General features: G+C 39.9%; 1 protein-coding gene across 9 annotated transcripts in view; it reads right to left on the bottom strand.

The window, feature by feature from the left end:
• The window catches only part of VTI1A (vesicle transport through interaction with t-SNAREs 1A), a 346,832-nt gene that overhangs the window by 308,636 nt on the left and 17,259 nt on the right, over nucleotides 1-20,937 (bottom strand). For all 9 annotated transcript variants that reach the window (XM_025203133.1, XM_025203131.1, XM_025203136.1 and 6 more), the window contains exon 3: nucleotides 19,844-19,954. In XM_025203133.1, the coding sequence (XP_025058918.1) occupies nucleotides 19,844-19,954 (111 nt within the window). The remainder of the gene's footprint in view (nucleotides 1-19,843; nucleotides 19,955-20,937) is intronic.

Here is a 20,937-nt window from a genome sequence, read left to right as displayed (position 1 = left end):
GAAGTAAATGACGATCCCTGAAGAATGCTTTGGAAATTAAATGATGTATCCCTCTAGATAGATGGGTGAACTCAGGGGCACATTTAACATATAATGCAAAATAAGTGGATCTCATGGATCTCCCTCAAGAGACCCCGGGACAACAATTCTGAAATGGTATCTAAAAGTACTTCTACCACTACCACCCTCCCTCTCCCCCTTAGGAAACAGTTGGAGCCAGGTGACTGTAGTTCACCATGTTGTTCAACACATCACTAGATAGACACATCATGAGGCTAGATAGACACCTTGCCAGTGTCATCCTTGCCAGGGTCGTTTGACCCCAACATCCTTTCCTGCCATGGCAGGGGGTCGGACTTGATGATCGGCTCAGGTCCCTTCCAACCCTACCAACTATGAAACTGAAACAGCTCAGATACTCCGGTGATGGGCCAAGAAGACTAAACACGACATTACTTGATTGTGTGTTCTTAACTACATTTTCCCCACTCCCTCCAAAAGTCAGTGCAACAATTTGACAAGCCTCAGACAGGTGGCTACTACAACACAAAGCCTAGTTTCAGGTACTTACAAGGCGTTATAGACTAAAGGGTTTTCCATCGATTAATAAATACTCGTTAGAACGTTGGACAGATCTGGATGGTACGTTTCCATCCATACATAACAGGGTGATGGTCTATTTAACATCAGAAATTGCATGTCAAAAGGCTTGTGGGGGCACAGAAGGGAATTGGTGAGTATTTATTCACCAAGGCGCCCCCAGGGGTTACAAGACATAATGGCCACAAGCTAGCAGAGAGCAGATTTAGACTGGACATTAGGAGGAGCTTCTTCACAGTTCGAGTGGCCAAGGTCTGGAACGGGCTCCCAAGGGAGGTGGTGCTCTCCCCTACCCTGGGGGTCTTCAAGAGGAGGTTAGATAGGCATCTAGCTGGGGTCATCTAGACCCAGCCCTCTTTCCTGCCTATGCAGGGGGTCGGACTCGATGATCTATTGAGGTCCCTTCCAACCCTAACATCTATGAATCTATGAATTGTGGTGATTCCTGTTGGAAACCTTGCTGGTCATGTAATACAGTAAGTGACATTAGCCAGCTGATGATTGGTCTCGACACCAAGCTTGCCAAGCCAATACTTTTCGACATGCTGCACCAACCTCCAACAGGCATTTACATGGCAACAAAACTACTGTCAATTTTTAATTATTTTGTTTCAGAAGAAAAAGAATCCAAAACAGAAAGTCCTCCCAACAACTTATGTGAGTATTCAGATAGCCCATCAACAATTGTTCATATAAATTTCTTTAGTTTCCCGTTTTACCTCAAACGTGGAACTGACGTGCATTTTACATGGGGAAGGAAAGGAAAGGATCTGCAGATGGGGTCTCTGTTCTTCAGTGCCAATATTCAACCTATTCAGCATTCCTAACCACTGGAGCTTCCACCATGACAGCTACGTTATACCCCCCAAAAAATCGGGTAATATATTTACAATAGGGAAAACTGTAACATGCGAGAAAAAGTTTCTTTCCACCTTGAAATAGTAATCACCAAAAGGGCACTAACAGAAAGTTTCTGATGACATGGAAGATAGTGAAGTAGTGCAGCTTTTCTACTTCCAGCCGACACATTTGACCTTACAACACTGAAATGAGAGATTAGGAGCCAAAACTCAGATCAAGGGGAACTATTCCCAGTGACTGCTTTTAGAGAAGGAGGATACCGTTTTAATGCAAAATTTAAAATGACAGCACTATGAAATCTCAGCAAATCTTCACTGGGACATACAACCCAGCATATATTACCAGCTTACTTATATACGCATTAGCTAATGGAACATTTACACCTATAAACACGGTATAACACTAGCATCATAATAGTCTGGACCAAATAATTTTCTGGGTAAGGCAGACTGGGAGCCCATGAAGCATAACAGAGGCTACAGGTCTGTCAAGGAACATGGTCTATTCACAAGACCTGTGAACTAATGTATACACCAGCATCTTATATTTCCACAATTCAAGTATGCCAGCTCTGTTTTGGCAGAGGAGATGATGCAGACAGTGACAAGGAAGTGTTTCCTAAAAATCCTTCCCTTCAGCATGACCTATTGGCCAGCCAAGTGAATGGCAATGCTATCTGTAGGCTTGACCCTAATGTGCCAATATCCCCGTCTTGACATAATTTAGATACTTTCAGATGCATAGCGTGTGCGTTTCCCTGGGAGCTGTGGGCACTCACCTTCTTACAGGATTTGAAAGTAATAGCAGCTGGACCAGAATAAAGAAAGGAAAAACCAAATAGGTTGATATATAACAGATTTATGGCACTGCTAGGTTCAACTTGAGGAGAGCGAGGTCACACACGATGGTAATATTTTGTAAGCTAAGCAGCTCTGTCCCAGTTTGGTGCCAAGGCCATGTAGCTATTGTAACAAAAACTGCTCTAATATGAGGCATGGCATTTTAAAAAACACTTTTATTGTTGAGCTGCCCTTGAGCCACCCTCACAAGCGCTGTATACTTAGCGAGTCAAGTATGATCAGGTGGTGCTACCGAAAGATTCAGGAGATACTAGAAGAACATGAAAAATAAAAAGAATTAGAGGAATGAGAAAAAAAAAAAAAACCTACTCAGCTGTAGTCATTTAAGTAGGAACACCACAGAGAAAAGCTCTTAAGTGCAAATCTTTCTTATTGCAGTGTTACTTTCTGTGGCACATGAAACAGCAATGATAACAGGCTCACACACAAAAAAAAAAACTTTGAAAATAAAAGTTAAAAGATACATGTAACTTAAAACTAACATCTTTTCCTACACAGAAAGGTTAAATTGTGGGGTTGACATTTGCATTTGTTACGTTGTCAACGCTTCCTGCCTATCAGCCTATGTACAAACAATATCTAAAGATGTCATCTACATATTTATACCAAAGGAGCTTATGAACAAGACCTGTCAGTATATTTTAACACCTTTCCAAAACGTCAGCTTTCATCAGGTATAAACACAACATGTTTAATTTATTAGTTTGGTTTAATATAAAAAGTTGACAATCATGTGTCACCACAACTATTGATAAGGTAAATAAGGACTACAGGAAAATGTCAAAAAGTTATTAAAATGTTTCTTGGCTTTCTGAATCAAATTGGGTTTATCAGCTCTTCTCCGTCAATAGGTGCGTCACGTTTCCATTTGTGTGGCTATTTCCGAAGAGATCTGTCCAACATTGCAGTTTATAGACATATGCTATAATCCTTCAAGAACTGTAATTACCCTTGGGTCTTTTTCTTTTTTTAATGCAGAGACAGAAGTAGTTCTCTATAGTAAAATACACATACAAGAGTTCACTTTTAAAATTATCTAGAACATGTTAAATGAACATACTAGTGATGTCTGCATACAGTTTTTCAGTTAGGCAGTGGGGAAAAAAAAAAGTTTCTTACTTCCACGTTGTGATAGGAGGCCTTGTACATCCATCCCGCTATACACTAAGGCATTGCCCCCCATTTATTATGTCAGAAGGATAGCCCACTCTCTGCTTGTATCCAGACACTGCAAGGAGATGTAGGAGTAGAGACTTGATACAATTTCAAGCAACAAAACTATGCTTGTTGCTCAGCCGTGTGCCACTCAAAAAACCTTCCACCAGGACTGCTTTCACGCTTTGTAAAAAAATAAAAGCGTACCTGAAAACTAGGAGCAACTCCAGAGCTGATTAGTTCAAACGCTGCCCAAAACTGGTAGAAATACGAACAATCAACCAGGTTAAAGGCAGGTACCATAAGTCAGTTCAGAAGAGAAGCAATGGATGAAGAGGATGTTCAACTGCTGCAAGTGGAGCATCAAAACTAACATTTGTGTTAAATAAGTTCATATCTCCATTTTAATTACATTCTCTGTAAAGAAAAGTGTTTGGTAATTAAAGCAATACAACCTCAGTCTCACTTATTAAGAACTGATCCAAAAGTACTGAATACCAAAATATTTAAAGCATTCCAAAACGTGATACACACCTGTATATCACAATAAAAGGATATTATTTGTTGGAATACACTAAGTTAGCAGAGATAATCATTTGAGAGGATTTAATCCAGCATTTTTTCCTCCTTTAAAGCAGTTTCCCCGCTCACCTTTGCTTTAAAAACAGAACTACTGTGGGCAGAAACAGATATCAGCGACGTGTAACGGTTTCACCCACCATTACTTGTTTGAGGTCACAGAATGAATCTTTAGGATCTCTAGGATGGATTGGAAAAGTGGAAGCACACTTTTTCCCCCCGTTGTCCAAAACTGCGAGAGAGAAAAACTCGAAGCACGATACACTCTCACCCTTTTCAGGTAACTGCAGAAAACAAATGAAAATGCAAGCACACTTACAAGTCACCAAAATCCATCTATAAATATTAGACCAGCACCTGTATATTCATAAATTATGGCAAAGCAAGCAGCATCAGTACCACTCAAGTAAAATTTAAATGCCGATTTTCTTTAGCAACGTATCCAGTTGTTGTGATCGTTCCAGAAAAATCAATAAATTGCATACTAAAAACCTTGTAACCTAAATATTCCTATATTAATATAAAATGGTGTTTAAATTATGGACCGTAAGAAAAAATCCAGAAATTCAAAATGATTACTTTGTTTTAAACAATGGTTTAGAACAACAACCTACTTCATTACTGAATTCAGGGACAAGACAGTGTAGCATCCCAAAGAAGCAGAACCTCGTTAGCAAAGACCACAGCAAAGCGCAGCAGAAGTGAATACCATAGCTTTAGCCCTTTGCAAAAAAGGGCCTGGAAGGAATTCAGTCTACTTAAAACTACGGAGACATACAGAGGCCAAAGTCATCTGTGTTTCATCCTGGGCAGAAAGGCAAAAAAAATCAGCATTATCTTACATATATAGCGAGGATAAACGAGATGCTGCAGAATGATGCAATCTTTGAAATACTGCTTTTTTCCCATTGTGTGTGTTCAGGGTGCATCTGTGGAAAGACTTCCCAGGAGACTGGGAGGGGTGGCGGGGGTGGGAAATGCTACTGCAGGAACAGCATCCCTGCTTCGTCCCTCTCCACACACACTCAGCCAAACCTTCCCAACTCCAGCACTGTGCATCTGTAGAAATGCCTGAACTATGAACACCTGTATTTATAAGATAACACACATTTACTGAAGAGGCTATCAAGCACTTAAAGTTGTTTGCTATTGACCCAGTAGCTATTGTCTTAATTACGCCCATGTCAGAATATGGAGTTTCACTGGAATGCAAGTATTTATGTTCAACACAATACGGCCATATGGAGGAATTCCTCTGAGCTTTTACAAAAAACACCAGTTTTCCATAGACGGAAAGAGTTATTTAATCTCATCGTCAGCTGCTGAAATAAGGAAAAATGGCATATGCTTGTTTTTAGGGTAGACAAAATATACTTCAGGCACTAGGACTGTATTACGAGTTTCATTCTATATGGATGGTATGTTTGTCTCTTCAAGCTCCAACTCCTGGAGTCAAGGAGGAGAAGGAGTTTAAAATAAAAAAACTTAAAGTGTTGATCCCTCCCAGTTATGCCCGAAAGCCTGAAAACACTAACCCTAAATGTTAAACATCAGAAGGGGAAAAAAAAATAAATCTGACGTTTATTATTTTTTAAAGTATCATGATCTTTAAACCAGGCTCATGATTTTGACTGGCCTGGACTCGAGGTTTTTGAATGCTTTGGGTTGGCAATACAAGACACCCCGAGGAATTAAAATATCCAGGAATGTCTGTACCTGCACATTCTCATTCCCCAACTGGATCTTAAGGTTTGAAACTGGTCAGTAAGAGAACAACTTTGGTTTCTCTCACTTGACAACTGTGATGTGAAACCATGAGATAGGTACTTGAGAAGAGGATCCAGTTTACAGAAAAGCGCTGGTTCCAGAGCAATAATTTTTCCTGGGAAAAATATGGGGCTTGTTTCATTTCTGATACACACTAAGGAGGGGCATGGTGGAGGGAATGAGTAGAAGCTAGAATCCTCCACTTGACAAGAAGGAACTGAAAAAGATATCAAATATCTGGCAAAATAACCCAACTACACAAGCTTTTCTAACTTTATCCACCCCCCCAACACGGCTGGTCCAATAAAAGATATTACCCACCAAATTGTGTAGTTGGGGCAAGGATTTAAGAGAGCAGGATGGGCTGTTGGAACTGGTCCCTTTCAAGGTGAATTAAATGAAGATCTATAAAGAACATTTTGGATTTACTATTTGATTAAATTAGTGAAGATGTTCAGACTGGGTAGGTCCTACGTTCTGGAGCTGGCCAGCCCAAGCTGGCAGCGCTGTTTCTTGAGAACTTTTTGCTGGCCAGAAGTGGGAGTGTTAGGAAAGCCCCAAGAAGCCTACCTGACTATGGATGCCTTTGTAGGCAGATTAAGAACTGGGAACCTCACAAGTCATCAAGACTCTCTAAAAATAGCATGTTCGCTTGTATAAGCTATTATAGCTACAATCCATGCTTCAGTTTCTTCCCCAAATAACTGAAGATGAATCACAGAAAACAAGTTCCTTTGGGGGATGTCGGCAAGTTTAGTTGCATATCCCTGCACTTCAAAGAGATACCCGAATTGACCTACCAGGACCACATACTTAGGTACAATTCCCAGATTATCAAAAAGAAAAAGTTACCTCTAATCAAAAAAACCAAAACCCACAGACTTGGCAACTTTTTTCTGGGCTCTTACATTCTTTTTTTTTTATTTCTTACCTGTATAAACATAGACATCATGCAAACAGCATAAATAAAAGGGCCTTACCCTGAAGAATTTACATTCTCAGTTTCTAAAGCAGCAGCTGCTGATGTTTGTAGGCCAATTAGTTTTATTTTTAAAATCTTTAAAAAAATAAAACAAAAATCCTCTCAGATCAAAATAAATCAATAAATAAAAATTCCAGTCTGGTTCCCGACTTAGTCTTCATTTGATGACTATCAGTATATACATTTAACTTAGTCCTAAAACAAAGATAGTACACGTCATTTAGTACACAAAGGTGCCACACAGACTACCCTTGATATCCAAGTTTTCCATTTATCTTAGACTTCATATCAGTCCTATTAAAGTATTTTCCTTGATTTCAGTAGCCGTTATATCAGGGCCCCACAAAACAGATACAGAGCATACAGTCTTTTCCTGAATGTCTGACTGTGCACCTACTCTAACGATAAGGGACCACACCTCTGGCGTGAGAGTATTGTCCTACTCATCGGAGCCTTCATTTCTGAAGTTCCTAAATTTGCAAAATGTAGGGACTCAGGCGATGCAAATTCCTGCCACTGGGGAGTGAACTGAAGCAGTCAGCTTCATTTCACATTGGGCACCAAATAATCTGATGGCAATAGCTGTCAGTCACTACAAACTGCATGGATTGAAACTGTTATCCTAAAAAAGAAAGGGCTTTATACTTCACTACTGACCCCGTAACTCATCCTTTATATTACTCTTTTATATTTCCTTTTATATTTTGCCCTCTCATCTTTATAGTGAGCATCTCTTGACCACTCCAAATGCTGCCAAACGCTAGAAGTAGTCCTAATTTTCACAGCGCTGCTATCCTAAAAATCAAATCCAAAATGGAGAGCAACTGATCTGCTTGTTTCACATGTGCACAAATGTATGGTTTGATGGTAAGTATTTGATATATCTATCATTGATCTTGAGCTAGACATTAAAAGCCTTCAGTTCTTCTGCAACACTGAGTGAAGAGCAAGTCTACTTAGACCACAAATCTTTGAGGTGGAGGCTGCCATTTGTATTTGTATTCATTTGTACAGTCGCTTGCACGGTGGGACTGTGATCCATAACTGAGGGCATTAGATGGTAACATGACACGCAGAAAAAAAAGAAGAAGTCAGAGGAAAAGGACTCTGGGGGTTTACCAAAAAAACCACAATTTTTAAGAGAAAAGGAATTTGTCTGACTTCCTTGTCCTTATCAAGCCTTGTTTTGCAAAGCAAGATTATATTTCAGGGTAGCACCCATGTCAGCTGATTCTACTAGGCTACATAACAAAACAGAAAGCTCCTTCTGTCTCTGTGCCACCAGTATGTAATAGCGTATCAGTAAGGTACATATAATGAGCTTGTTCGGTCAAAAGACATATGTTGATATTTGTATGTTTTAGCAATTAAAATAGCCTATTTTCATTTTTTTAAACTAAAGTTTAAATGATAAATGAAATCCCATATGTACAGAGCATGGTGCTGCACTCAGCATTGGAAGCGTGTCCATAAATATCTAACATTTGCCCTTAAAAGGAAGACCAACTTTGGTAATAGTCAAGCACAGTAATGAACCAAGATAGATAGCAGAATTAACTTTTCACACAATTTCCCTCCACAGACTCTACCACTACAAAGATGATGCGCACACAGTTTAGTTCCTAGCAGAGGCTTTTAATCCATCATATTACGGACTTCTTAAGGAGAAAGCCAAAAAAGCAATTTGACTGAAGTGTGTTTTTGTTGTATTAAAACCCTGTGCTCCGTTTCTGGAAACACAAGTACTGCAGGCATTTAGCCCTGTATTCATGGTACTCTGCTAGTTCACATTCTTGGAAAACATGCAAAAAGTTAATGCTAAGCATCTCAAAAGCAGACTTCTGGAAATCATCAGAAGGGAAGCAGCTTCCAACCACCACTATTCCTTCTCTTCTCATACTAACAAAACTGGACATCTAGCTGTGTTTTGAAAATAAATTGTAATGGGGTTGATAGAATAATTCTCAGCATACTAATAGATTTAGCACAGATTTGGAGCTCATCTTCAGCTTATCTATAGCGATACTCTTCACCAAAAAAAAAAAAAAGACCTAAAATATTAAAGCACAGCAAACCTAAAGATGGCAGGACTCCGCTGTATGATGACAAGAAAACACAACATCCAAAAAGCTGTCACTATAAATCTTAGGTTGCAACTTACTTACTTTTATAAAGAATATAGCTATATATATCTATAAAAGAAAAATATAAAAGTAAATATCTATAGATATATCTATCTATATATAAATCTATAGATATCTATAAAGATAAATTGTTGCATGATAATCTATGAATTGAAATATCTCCTTGAAATTAATGGGGAAAATGAATGCTAAAACAGCTTTCCTAGTCCCATGAAGTTCTGTGAGAGTAGTGTCCATGTTTAATATTTTGTTTCATTAAAGTCTTGAGACTTCAAACAAGTAAAATAGGCCATTAACTATTCAGTGGCCAAAACAATTTTTGCCATGGGACCACTGATCAGTCACCAATAAAAAGTTCACCGTTTGCCAGAGAGCAACTTCACCTTAAAAGCAAAGCTATTTTTGACCACGGCAATTAGTCTTCTCATGTTCCAAACAGTAAATTCTATTTTCCCATTAATTTTTAAACCTATGCGGCTTTAACTTAAAATAAACTGTACATCAAAAGAATGGAAAATAAACAGCCAGGAACACAATTTGACGAATTGGATTTATTTAGTTTATTTAGCTAAACAGGGTCCATTGGATCTCTTTAATAGGCTGACAGTTGCACTGGGCTGGTTAATAAAACATTCAACACAGTATCTTCAGCCAATATAGAAATGCAAATCCCACCAGAAATATTTTATTCATGAAACAGTAATTTCAGTTACTACCAAAGCAAAAAGAGAGAGAGAAAAGAAAAGGAAAAAAAAGGGGAAAAAAAATGTTGCTTGCTTTGCAAACAGTGCCATCTAGCGTCAATCCCTGAACAAACAAAGTACAACTCCCCCCCACCAAAACCCCCCTATAATTAATCCTTCTAGTATCAAAACATTATTTGCTCTATATCTTTTATCAGCAGCTCAAGTCTCTCCTTATTCTGTAGCCGAACATGAATAGATCTCACTAAAGCTGGAAAGAAAGGGAAATACTTTGTTAAGACATCTGAAAGTGCAGCATCTGAAAAGCAACCAAAGAGAAAGGGTGATTTCTTGCCTAGGTTGCCTGCTCCGGGGTTTTCCAAGTCTAGTAACTTATGTTAGAAACAAACCAACAATGAAGCTTTTATTTTTACAAAAACTAGGGAGCCTGTGAAAGCATTGGAGAGTAAAGTATATTCTGTTCTGCTTCATGCATCATCAATGCAAATAGCTTAGTTCCAATTGAAGGATTTTTTTTTTTATTTTTTTTTTTTTACTGATGGTATTGGTGCAGAAAGATGATGGCTCGATTCCTTTTTACCCTGGCAGGTAGTACAGTATTATTTGACTATGATACGGATCCAGCAAGAGAGAAGAAAATCACCGAGCCTACGTGATGTCATTTTCAGTCATATTCCTTTATAAGAACCCCACTCTTTACATGCAGCTGTCTTTGATGCTGGTTAAAGTGAATTAGAAATTCTCTGTATATGAAGAAACAGCACCCAAACAAAATGGGACTCAAAAGACTTGAAGCTATACTAAGCAAGGAAATATTGCGTGTGAAATACCGTTATGCCCAGAACGGAGAAACAAAGGTGGCTGGTGAGAAGGCAAGCCTGCTCAGTGTCAACCTCCAGACATTTTTATACATTATTGGGTAAGAAAGCAGATTGACAAAGTGACAGAAAACGCTATTCCTGTACTAGAGTCCAAATTACAATCATGCTGACTTTCTACTAAATGGAATAAGTGACACTAAAGAGGAGAATTTAGAACAATTTTAAGCACAAAAAGGATTTTTGTGGGAAAGGAGGGAAAATAGTTACACTGACTGCTTCAGGGGTTTGGTATGGGATACTATACCATGCACCTACAGGCCACTAACTTGACTTCAGAACAGGCCAACTTGCTCATGCTGAGGTTGCTCTGACTGCTTCTAGAGACAGGTGTTCATTAAACTCATTAGACCTGAAGAATGTCACTCAACAGCTCTCCCAACTATATAGTTGGCCCAATGAATAATTAAGGCGAGGTCAGTTCAGAGAAATAAATTCATCCGTCCAACAACAGCCACAGTTCTCCTTAGATGTAGCTCACTGGCCAAATACAGAAGAAATCATTGTAAACAATACCTAAAGGCCTTTATGCCAACAAATACAACATGCTACACTTAGCCAGCTGCTAAGGAATCTCAATTAAGATGATCATAACTCCTTAGCCTACTTATAAAATAAAGCATATTAACTCATCTTTCACACCTCCCTCCAAGGAAAGTATTTCATCATTGGTAAGTTTTAGAGAAATAGTTCCCCACCAGCCACTGTACACACGCAGAATGGCAAAAAGTTTTCTTGAGACACAGCTGGGACAAGTATAATTTTCCAGACTTGAGACATCTTACATTCAGAGCTGGGTTCACATTACAGCTCAGTCCCCCAGTCGGGATTAGTTTCCAGGCCTGAATAACTACCCAAGACATCTTCTGTCTCTCCTTTTTGTTGCTAACTTGATGATATCATTAACAGAGATCAAACCTGAATCAACGCCTAGAATCTCCTTCCACAGCAAGGACCCACCAAAGGAGGCCACTGGCACAGAAAAGGCCCATGATGCTCACAAACCTGCCTGCACACGTGTCCCTGCAGGCATAAGAGCACAAATGGGGTTCAGATGGGGTCATGCATGCACTTGAAAGAGCTTCTGAGTCCAGCTCTCAACTGGGCTCCTGCAGGAGCCAGATTTCTACAGAGGTGGTTATATAGAGACGGCTTCTGCCCCTTTTGCATGGGCCATTTTGGGGCATCCAGAGCTAGAGAAAAGATATCTTTAACTTTGTACATAAGCAGAGATGATGCAGAAGTGGAGGGTCCCCTCTACGAGAGCACACAGTAATAAATCCACTTGACCTTTTTTAGCCAGTAAGTAAGAGGGTAGAGCTCTGGCTGTCACCAGTTCGGTGTCATCCCCATCTTTAAAGTGATTAAATAAACTTCTCTTCTGGCCAGAGAAGAAAGTGTTTGACAATGACTGAAGAAGATAGGTGACATGAAATGTTAGCCATTAAAGCTCTTAATATGAGGAAACTAACCCATGACCGACCTTTGCAATATGCGCCTCTGAACTGGGCTGAAAATGGTTTAATTACTAGCATAAAATGGACAAAGCCACCTTCAAAAGTGAGACAGTTTGAAATTTCTGAAATCAGCTTGATCCTGCCTACCCTAACAATAAAACCAATTTTCCCATAACCTGTGGTGAAGACAGTTTTATTGCTCCCGCAGACACCTTTAACCAATTTCAGAAATTTCAAACTTTGCCTGCAATGGGTCAGTTTTATTTTATTTTTTTTATTGTAGATGGGACCTGTCTGCTCAGGTGTTTTTAGTAGCACGATCAGGTCCAGAACTGCATGCCGCACACATCTGTCTAGCACCAGGTGCCAATATGAGAAAAAGAAAATGTCTGGCTCAACGTTTCTCAACCTCCTTAGCCTCAAGGCACCCCTCCGTATCTTTCTGGAATTTCACAGCTCCCCAGTTGAACCCCCCACCAAACAACTACTGAGCTAGAATCTAAATTCAGAAAAGTTATGCAAGCAGGGGCTTGAGGCTTGAAAAAAAATTGAAAACCACTAACTTAGCTGGTACCACTTATGGGTAGCAGGGGCAGGATTTCAGCCTGTCGTGCCCTGCTCTTTCCACTGTTTGCCTGCTCCCCACCCTTACTCTGTGCACTTCAAGGGCAAAGGCAGACCCCATTACTAAGGCTGTCCTGCAGGGTCTCACATGCTTACAACCACCCCTGTGACCCCTCCGTCCAGCCACAGGAGTATGGGAGGACTGGAGGATGAGCCAGACTGAAAAGTGCAGCTCCATCTGTGTGTCTGCCCACCTGCTCAGAGCACAGCATGGTGCTGGGAGCACTGGCAGGGTAGAAAAGGAGGGGGCAGCAGCAGTGGTCCCCAGAAAAGCAACCACAGACACTGCTGGAGTGGCTGGGGCAGGAGCCAGGTGAATGCTCTCCTCTCCCCACCATGCACCTCCTTACACAGAACCACAGGGTGCCTCACTTAAGATCTCATGGCACCCTGGTTGAGAATCCCTGGTCTAATCAGCAATGTAGCCAGACTCTTAGCAGCCCCAGGCAAACTTTTAGTATCAGATAATAATACTAATAATAAAAATTAATTTCTGTCCAGGCCCCAGGCATCCACGCATGCTTGTGTCCAGCGCTGGGTCTAACTACTTTGCAAACAAATCAAAAACACGGTACCATGCTGTTGCAGCTATACCGATGAATTAATACTGAACCAGAAATTTGAAAGGGGATGGTCATCCTACATGCATCTGTCAATACCTTAATCCAAAGGTAAAAGGTCCTTTTATTACACCCAATGCCCTCCAGCTACCAGTCAGGATAGGCTAGAAGCAGAGGCTGGAGTGGTTACAGGAAACCAGCCTTCCGTAACGCAGAATCAACTGGCCCACCTGTGACTGCACTGCACTTTCTGGATCCAGAGGGTGCCTATAACAATATGACAAAGCTAATTGTAGCTAATAACCCTCCTCAAGTGTCCTGGTCCTAGTATTATCTCCTTACATATTTACAAAGCTACTTGAGAGGAGCCATATTAAGAAAATTCCTATGCTGGAAACAACCATAAGATTTTTTTTTCCTTGTGGTTTCATAAGAAATTTAAAATGACCTACTTCACCATTTGGCTCTGGGAACTTTAAAGGACTATTTAAAGCCTGTTTCGTGGACTAGTTTTCTTATTTCGTACCTCCATAATAGCTCCTGAAGTCCCAGATGTGGGTCAGGGCCCTCATTCTTGGGCACTGCACAGTCATGTACAGAAGTCCCAACACCAAGGAACTCGAATCAAAGTCAGAACAAGTGACACAGGGAGGGCTGGGGAGATATAGCCAGCTGTACATGCATTTCAAAATATTACAATGGTTTGATCCATACAAGCCACTGAAACACATGGGCCAAAATAATTGAATAGTAATTTTTAATAGAATATTCACATATTAAAAATATTCAGTAAAAATGATTTCATAAGCATAAGCAAGAAAAATTACTTTTATTATCAAAAGAAGTACTCTCTTCACCAACTAGTATAAACCATGGGAGCAGGGCTTGTTTTTAATTTCTGCAAGACAAAGGCATGGTTTTGGGACCGCTGACATTTACAACTGTTCATTTGCTATTCCTCCAGAGAAGAGATCTGTACGTGAATCACTGTCCACTACCTTTTTGCTATTCTAGACAAAAATACAACCCACCTAGGAGCCATATCTGGCAACACGCAACACATTTGGTGCTCAATAGGAAGTGGACTGAGCAACAAAGACATGCAACATTTGTTGCATGAAGAGTCCCAGGACCGTTTGGATGATAAACTCAACTCTGCCACTGAATCGAGAATGTTTTCCAACAAGTTGAACAATGCTTCCCGTTGTACATGCAGCCAATACTGTAAAACCCTCTAGTGAAAGCTATGTACTCTATCAAGTTACACACACACAGCCTTCTCAGAGTTGGCCGGCGGAAGGTGTTGAATTGAAAAGCTAAGGGCCTTCCTATATAGGGAAAAGAAAAGTACATAACACAAGAAATAGGAGAGCAAACAGTGCTGTTTCAATCCTAATTTATGGGAAGAAAAGTAAACCAGGGAAAGCATGGAACTTTTTTGTGTGTTTGGCTTATGTTTAGACAGCTCCATATACCACAACTGTTTTTAATGCTGGTGATATAGTATTCAGACTTGTGATACAGATATTTTTCTAGTAAAAATGGGGTTGCTGCCTACCATAACAATCAATACGTTCTCATTTTATCCTTATACTCTTCATATCAGTCTGCATCCATCTGTGGTCTCTTGTTTTATATTTAGGATTGTAAGTGCTTTTGGATCAGGGACTGTATTTCTTGTGTGGTTATGTCTAGCACAATAGACCTGTGATCCATGACTGATGCACCTCAACACTAGAAAAAATAAAATAAAATGAAAATGATGCATCAGCTATTCATAGGTAGCTACAACTTTGGCCACTAACAACTCAGAATAGGTTTAGGGCAAGGACATACAATCCATTCCTACTGTTATAACTTAAATACTGTAAATTACACCAGAATCCAGAACAAATTATCAAGCAGCGGTGCTGAGGCAGCATCTATGCCGCGGTGGGCAATTATTTTGGGCGGATGGCTGCTTACTGAGTTTTGGCAAGCCATTGAGGGCAGCATGATGGGTAGCCAGGGGCAGATATTAATTTTCTAAATTTTTTTTAGGGGCCCCACGGGTCGGATAGAATAGCCTAGTGGGCTGCATTCAGCCCACGGACCGCATTTTGCCCACCCCTGATCTATGCAGTAGGCTGCTATTACAGTATCTTGCCAGTAGGTAGCAAGGAGCAGTAATAGACCCATTTGCCTGGTGCAGATGGCAACTATGGCCTAAGTTGCAGACATACATACACGTGCAAGTGTAACAACGCACAGGTATAACTTTACCTGCAATTCCTGTGCAAGTAAGGTGTGTGTTACACCATATTCAAGGAAGTTACACTATTACATGGCTGTATGTTGTACATTTACACCCTCCCCGTACATATGCCAGTTACAAAAGGTGTAAATATGTTACATATTCATGTCCTTACTTATAAACCCACGCTGAATATCCAAGGCCAACTTGAGATAGCAAATCTGTCAACCTCTGCTATCCAGTTTTTAAGTCATTGCTGATGAAAAGGGAGATCAAACATTTCTGGAGAAAAGTGTTTAATTAAGAACATTTCACTTTATTTTCAAAGTAGTAACACTGAAAATCACAATCACTGAAAAAAATACAGAAAACCATCTTTTTTTTCCATTGACAGTTTACTCCATGTGATCGACAGCAAAGCCAGTCACTGTCCACTCTTCAGATGAGTCTCTCACAGCAATGAGGAAGAGAAATAAAAACACACATGCATTTATAAGGGAACAGACACTGGCAGAAGGCCTGGAAATCAGGTACAGTAGCTTCAACTGCTTGCATCTGACTGCATTTCAAATCAGGCGTGCCCCTTTTTAATAAATCATCTGACAACATTAGTCAAGAAAGATTTTCAGGAAAGCAAGAAAAAAAAAAAATCGGTATGCAACTCCATATTTGGACACAAGATGGTGCCATCACCACGGTACTCGAACTGAAAATACGTTCAAATATACACCACTCCTCAGTTTACATAAAGTGTTTGTTCTTACAGCATTCTGGATGCAGCAGACCCACATGCTCATCCAGACACTAGGATGGACTTTGTTTGAAGAGAAAACATTAAAAACTAAAAATGTATCTAAGTTACCACTGTAGGCTTTAACATTTAGTATGGAAAACGTGACATTTTACTCCAAATCATATTAGGAGAGAAGTAGTTAGGTATGTTAGCCCGAAATCAGGAAGAAGGCAGGGCAAGGTGGCACCTCGCAGACCAACTCATTCAGTTAGTCTTTACAGTGTTAGTTTTTAAGGTGCCGCCCTTCCCTGCCTTCCAATCATATTGCTAATATATTAACCTTTACTACATTGTGTAAACTCTGCAGTATTTTTATGGGACAGCATCTTATACCTATACTCATTTTTATCTATACTTACTTTTATGCGACAGCATCTCATATCTATACTCATGATGAACAGCACTTTATTCAACGTGTAAAAAACTTCCTTGAAAATGAACAGGACCCTTCCAAGTAAGGTGCTACACAACAAGAGGGTATCAGAAGACAATAGTCAGTGGCTGGATTTCTTAGGCTGTGAGATTTGATTATTAAAAGCCATACCTCCTCCCTCAGCAACCTGTGTTATCCTGACTTGTCTGGTCTGTGTTTTCGTGATAACTTACATTACAGCTCCTCAACATTATTAGCCCTGTAGGGTCAACACAGACCAAAGGGAATGAGCTAGAGACTACTTCTTCCTGCACTACATACAGGGCCACACTTTATATCTGTGCAAGACAGCAGCACAAGCATCATTAGGGGCATATTCTAAATTCCAAACATACCTAGATACCTAGGAGTACCTGGAGGATTAGTCTAATCACAATATCTTTATTGCTGGGGATGTGAAAGGAAAAAATACAAAGATCAACCTAAGATGACACTGAACACATGCTGACATTTAGCCTGAAAGTCGATTACTGAAAAAAGAAAAATCAAGATCTGAAAAGACCATTATTTAAAAGCTTTTTTTTTTTTCAGGACACAATGTTAGTAAGTTAAAAAGTCACATAGCGAAATATACTTCTGACTTGGCAAACGTGACTATTTCTGTTCCATGTAATATTGAAAATCAAGTTAAATCCATAGTTCCAGCTTAGCTTCACTTCTTGACATTTTGGCCAAAACAACCCTGGAACAAGTTGACTCGCCACTCAAGCCGAGTGCCCTCATCTCTACAAATACAGGGTACTAACAGTCTCCAGAACGGGCATGTCGTCCTCTTGAGTTTTAGAACGGTTGCTGCAATGTTGGTTCCAACAACTGCTTGGATTTATCTTCAAGACTCTGTAAGGCACACAAGGACCCTGGCAGAACAGTTATTTTCATTACAATGTATATAAGATTGAATTTGCAGGCCCTTGTTTTAAAGGTTTAGATATGTGCTAATAGAAATGCTTTTGGCTATGCAGTTTAAAAACGACTTCCTTTTCAAATCTGCATTCACACCGTTCTACAGGTAAGCAAGCAACCAAGAAAGGCCATCTTATCTTCAGTTACAAGTGTTGCACTTGAAAAGATGAAACAGAACTCATCAGGAAAGATGCGTCTTGGTTTAAAGTCCTATAGGTTTAAAAAGAAATACAGTTCTCTTAAATGTATTCCTAAAGTGAAGAACTAGCTTCTACCCATAATCTAAGAAATTAGGAGAAGACTATGGGTAGCTGCTCGTAACCGTACCCTCTTTCTTACAGGAATGTATCGGTAACCAAAGATACAACAGGATAAGGGGGAATTTTCAACTGCATTTATAGAGAATGAAGTTTAAATCCAAAATCTCATGCTTCTTTCAGAGAAAACAGCAAAACTTTCCAAAAAAAAAAAGTCTGTAAACTGATCCTGCCCCAGAACTGCTAATGATTTTCTTAGATATTTATGCCCACCAGTAAAAATGAACACACTTTAAGAAGCACTTAAATCTCCAGAGGATTATCTGGAGCACTCATTTAAGCTATAAGATAATTGCTTATAACATATAAAATTACACCAGTCAAGATAATTTCACTACAAGGCAGAAGAGGTGGTTCCATTCAGTATCAATATGTAGCTTTCTACCTCCAGCTATCAGAGTAGCTCAACCCCTGCCCTTCAAAAACTAAAACAAAACAAAAAAAACCAACCACAAAGCCCAAATACTTGCATTATTTCCCCTCTTGAATTTACAGCTGAACCATTATTATATATGCTCTCCAAAAAGTTTACATGTGGGTATACAGAGCAAGCCACATAATCATAAGCATCTGAAAACTGGAGTCTGAATACGAATGCTTGTGAACTTAGCTATAATAGCATGGCACTGCACCACTACTGAAGCATTCAGCTGTTGTCTCAAAGATTCCCAGATACATCTGCTTCTTTTTTCATTCCCTTTCTACAAGCTTCCCTCCACTTCCTTCCCTTGCTCCTCCTCTTGAATATCCTGCTTGCTTTCTTCCATCATTTTAATCTATTTTCCCCTTCTCCCTACATTGTTTGCTTCTCTATATGCTTTCCCCATCCCATGACATTTCGCTCATATTCCCAAGACTCCTCATTCCTTTTCTTCCCACAAGGCATTTGCTTCTTCTATAAAAAAAGACTGAAGTCTATTTTCACTAGCCCCTCTGCCGCTCTCACCCAGTTCTAATATTCCTGCTACCTGCAAAGATGAGGTCACGATTTGCCTTATCTTGGCTTCTTAGGAAGAAGGACAAGAAGTTTCCATTGAGAAACAGAGAATTTTAGGCATCTACCCAAGAAGGTCTATGATGCTCACCCCCTGACAAAAAGTTTCTTGGATGCTGGTGTTCATAACCAGAAAAACGCAATGGAGCTTATCTCATAACATCACATGCATTACTTACACAGAAGGGAAACAGCCAGGATGCTCAGAGCAATCAGTGAGCCCTTTTAGAAGAAGCAATTGTATCTGTGTGCAAATCTGTTACTCTGAAACAGGGAACAAGAGAAAGAGTGGCTTGAGGCTGTAAGAAGTACCCACGCAAGAGAACCTTACGAACTCTGGCCCCGAGTGGCAGAAAGCCGTTTTGTAAAATAGCCAGGGAGGATCCAAATACAGTGGAAAAGCAGTCACAGATAGCACGTGACAGTGTACAAGAGATGCATTTCATATGAAAAGCGCAGTTTGTTTCTGATCATAATGCACTTCACATAATCCACCTCATTTTTACAAAATTCAAAATTTTATAAAATTTAAGCGACCTCCACACGGTACGTTTACACTGGTAGACCTACAAAGTTAATCTCAATGCTGTGCGGTAAGAGAGGGTGCATTTTTTGGAGGCTGACAGTGTTCATGACCCGGGAAGCGTCTGACAATACAAGATGGATTCAGATTCAGTGGGAGACGCCAGGGAGCTGCAGGGTTTTATTGGAACAACACCCTTCCAAACCAGGAATTAGCAATGCACTTCTTTAAGTGGGAAGTTGTCTTGCCTAAAAGAGTTTTCCACTTGTCCACAAATGCAATTAAATACATACAGAAGTGGCATATTACACTAATTAAGAATATCATGTCTCTCTTCCCCTCCTGAAATCCATCCATTCCCCCCACACAGGAGTAATGGAAGGAGAATATAGCTATTTCCCCTTTAAAACATGGTCATGTTCTGGTAAGTTTTTCCTCCTAAATGCTATCTTACATCTTAAGATAAATGAACTCACAAAATCTGCTTCAAGTTTTCCCATTTCTTGCTTGTAGCTCCTCATTCTGCTGCTATACATTCCTCGGCTTTGAGGCGGGATCTCTCGGACTTCAAGCTCCATCTGTTCGAGCTAGCAATTGAAAACGGGAAAAAAAAGTGAATGTTTATTTGAGGTCTTTAACTGAATTTTGCTAAGGTGAAATTTAAGATATCCACAAACACCAATAAAAAAAATAACAAAACTTCTGTCTGCCCACTTCCCCCACTTCTTTATGCTATAGTGCCAGAGTAGGGAGATGAGTTAGGAGAGAGACGTTGCAAAACTAACATGTTTTTAAGACACTTTGGGGACCCTTGGATTTAAAAAAAGGCATTGCATGCTACAAATACGAACTAGAATTATTTTTTAGAACTGCCATTGGCTGTTATATTCAATAATATTTACATGCTTTGCTACATTTAGCAGACAGAGCTTGCTGCGTCTAAAGCTGGGTTCCAAAAATGTATGCTAAAGCATCTCACTGAATTTCAGAGGTGCAGAATTTCATTGGAAACCAAGGACTGCTCATCACTTCTTAAAAACGGCAGGTGGCTGCAGGCTCAGAAATCACAGCTGAACTAGGTGCTAGTTCAGTCTAGCCACGTAGACTCCTTAGGAGAAGGCTCTCAGTTTAAGCATCTTGTTTTGCCATGAAGAATCCTTACCTGAATTTAAAACTACTTCTCAAGTTTACTTTTATAAGATAAAAAGAACTTTTTGCAATGGTTGCTGCAGGCACCCTAGACAATATTTACTTGCTTCCTACTGATCTCCACTGTAAAAGTATTGCATGGGAATAGAAATGCCTTTCAGTTAGGATCCCAAGCTATTAGTCGCAGGTTTCTATGAGATGCAGTTTTTCATTTATACATAAGCTTATTTACACTTTGATATTTCAGCCTCAGACCACAGTAAAGGCACTCAATATCCTGATTTACTCAGTGGACTTAGAACACTCGTGGAACGTATTTGGATAAATAATTGGGCTCCTGCGGGCAAAAGGATCGGGCCTAACACTGCCTGGGGGACCCCGATCGTGACCTATTCAGATTATAGATGACATTACTTAACAG

The sequence above is a fragment of the Alligator sinensis genome, unplaced genomic scaffold (genome assembly GCF_000455745.1).
Source record: "Alligator sinensis unplaced genomic scaffold, ASM45574v1 scaffold559_2, whole genome shotgun sequence".
Classification (NCBI taxonomy): Eukaryota; Metazoa; Chordata; order Crocodylia; family Alligatoridae; genus Alligator; species Alligator sinensis.
The sequence above is the reverse complement of the archived record's forward strand: the minus strand, read 5'-3'. Positions and strand labels throughout refer to the sequence as shown.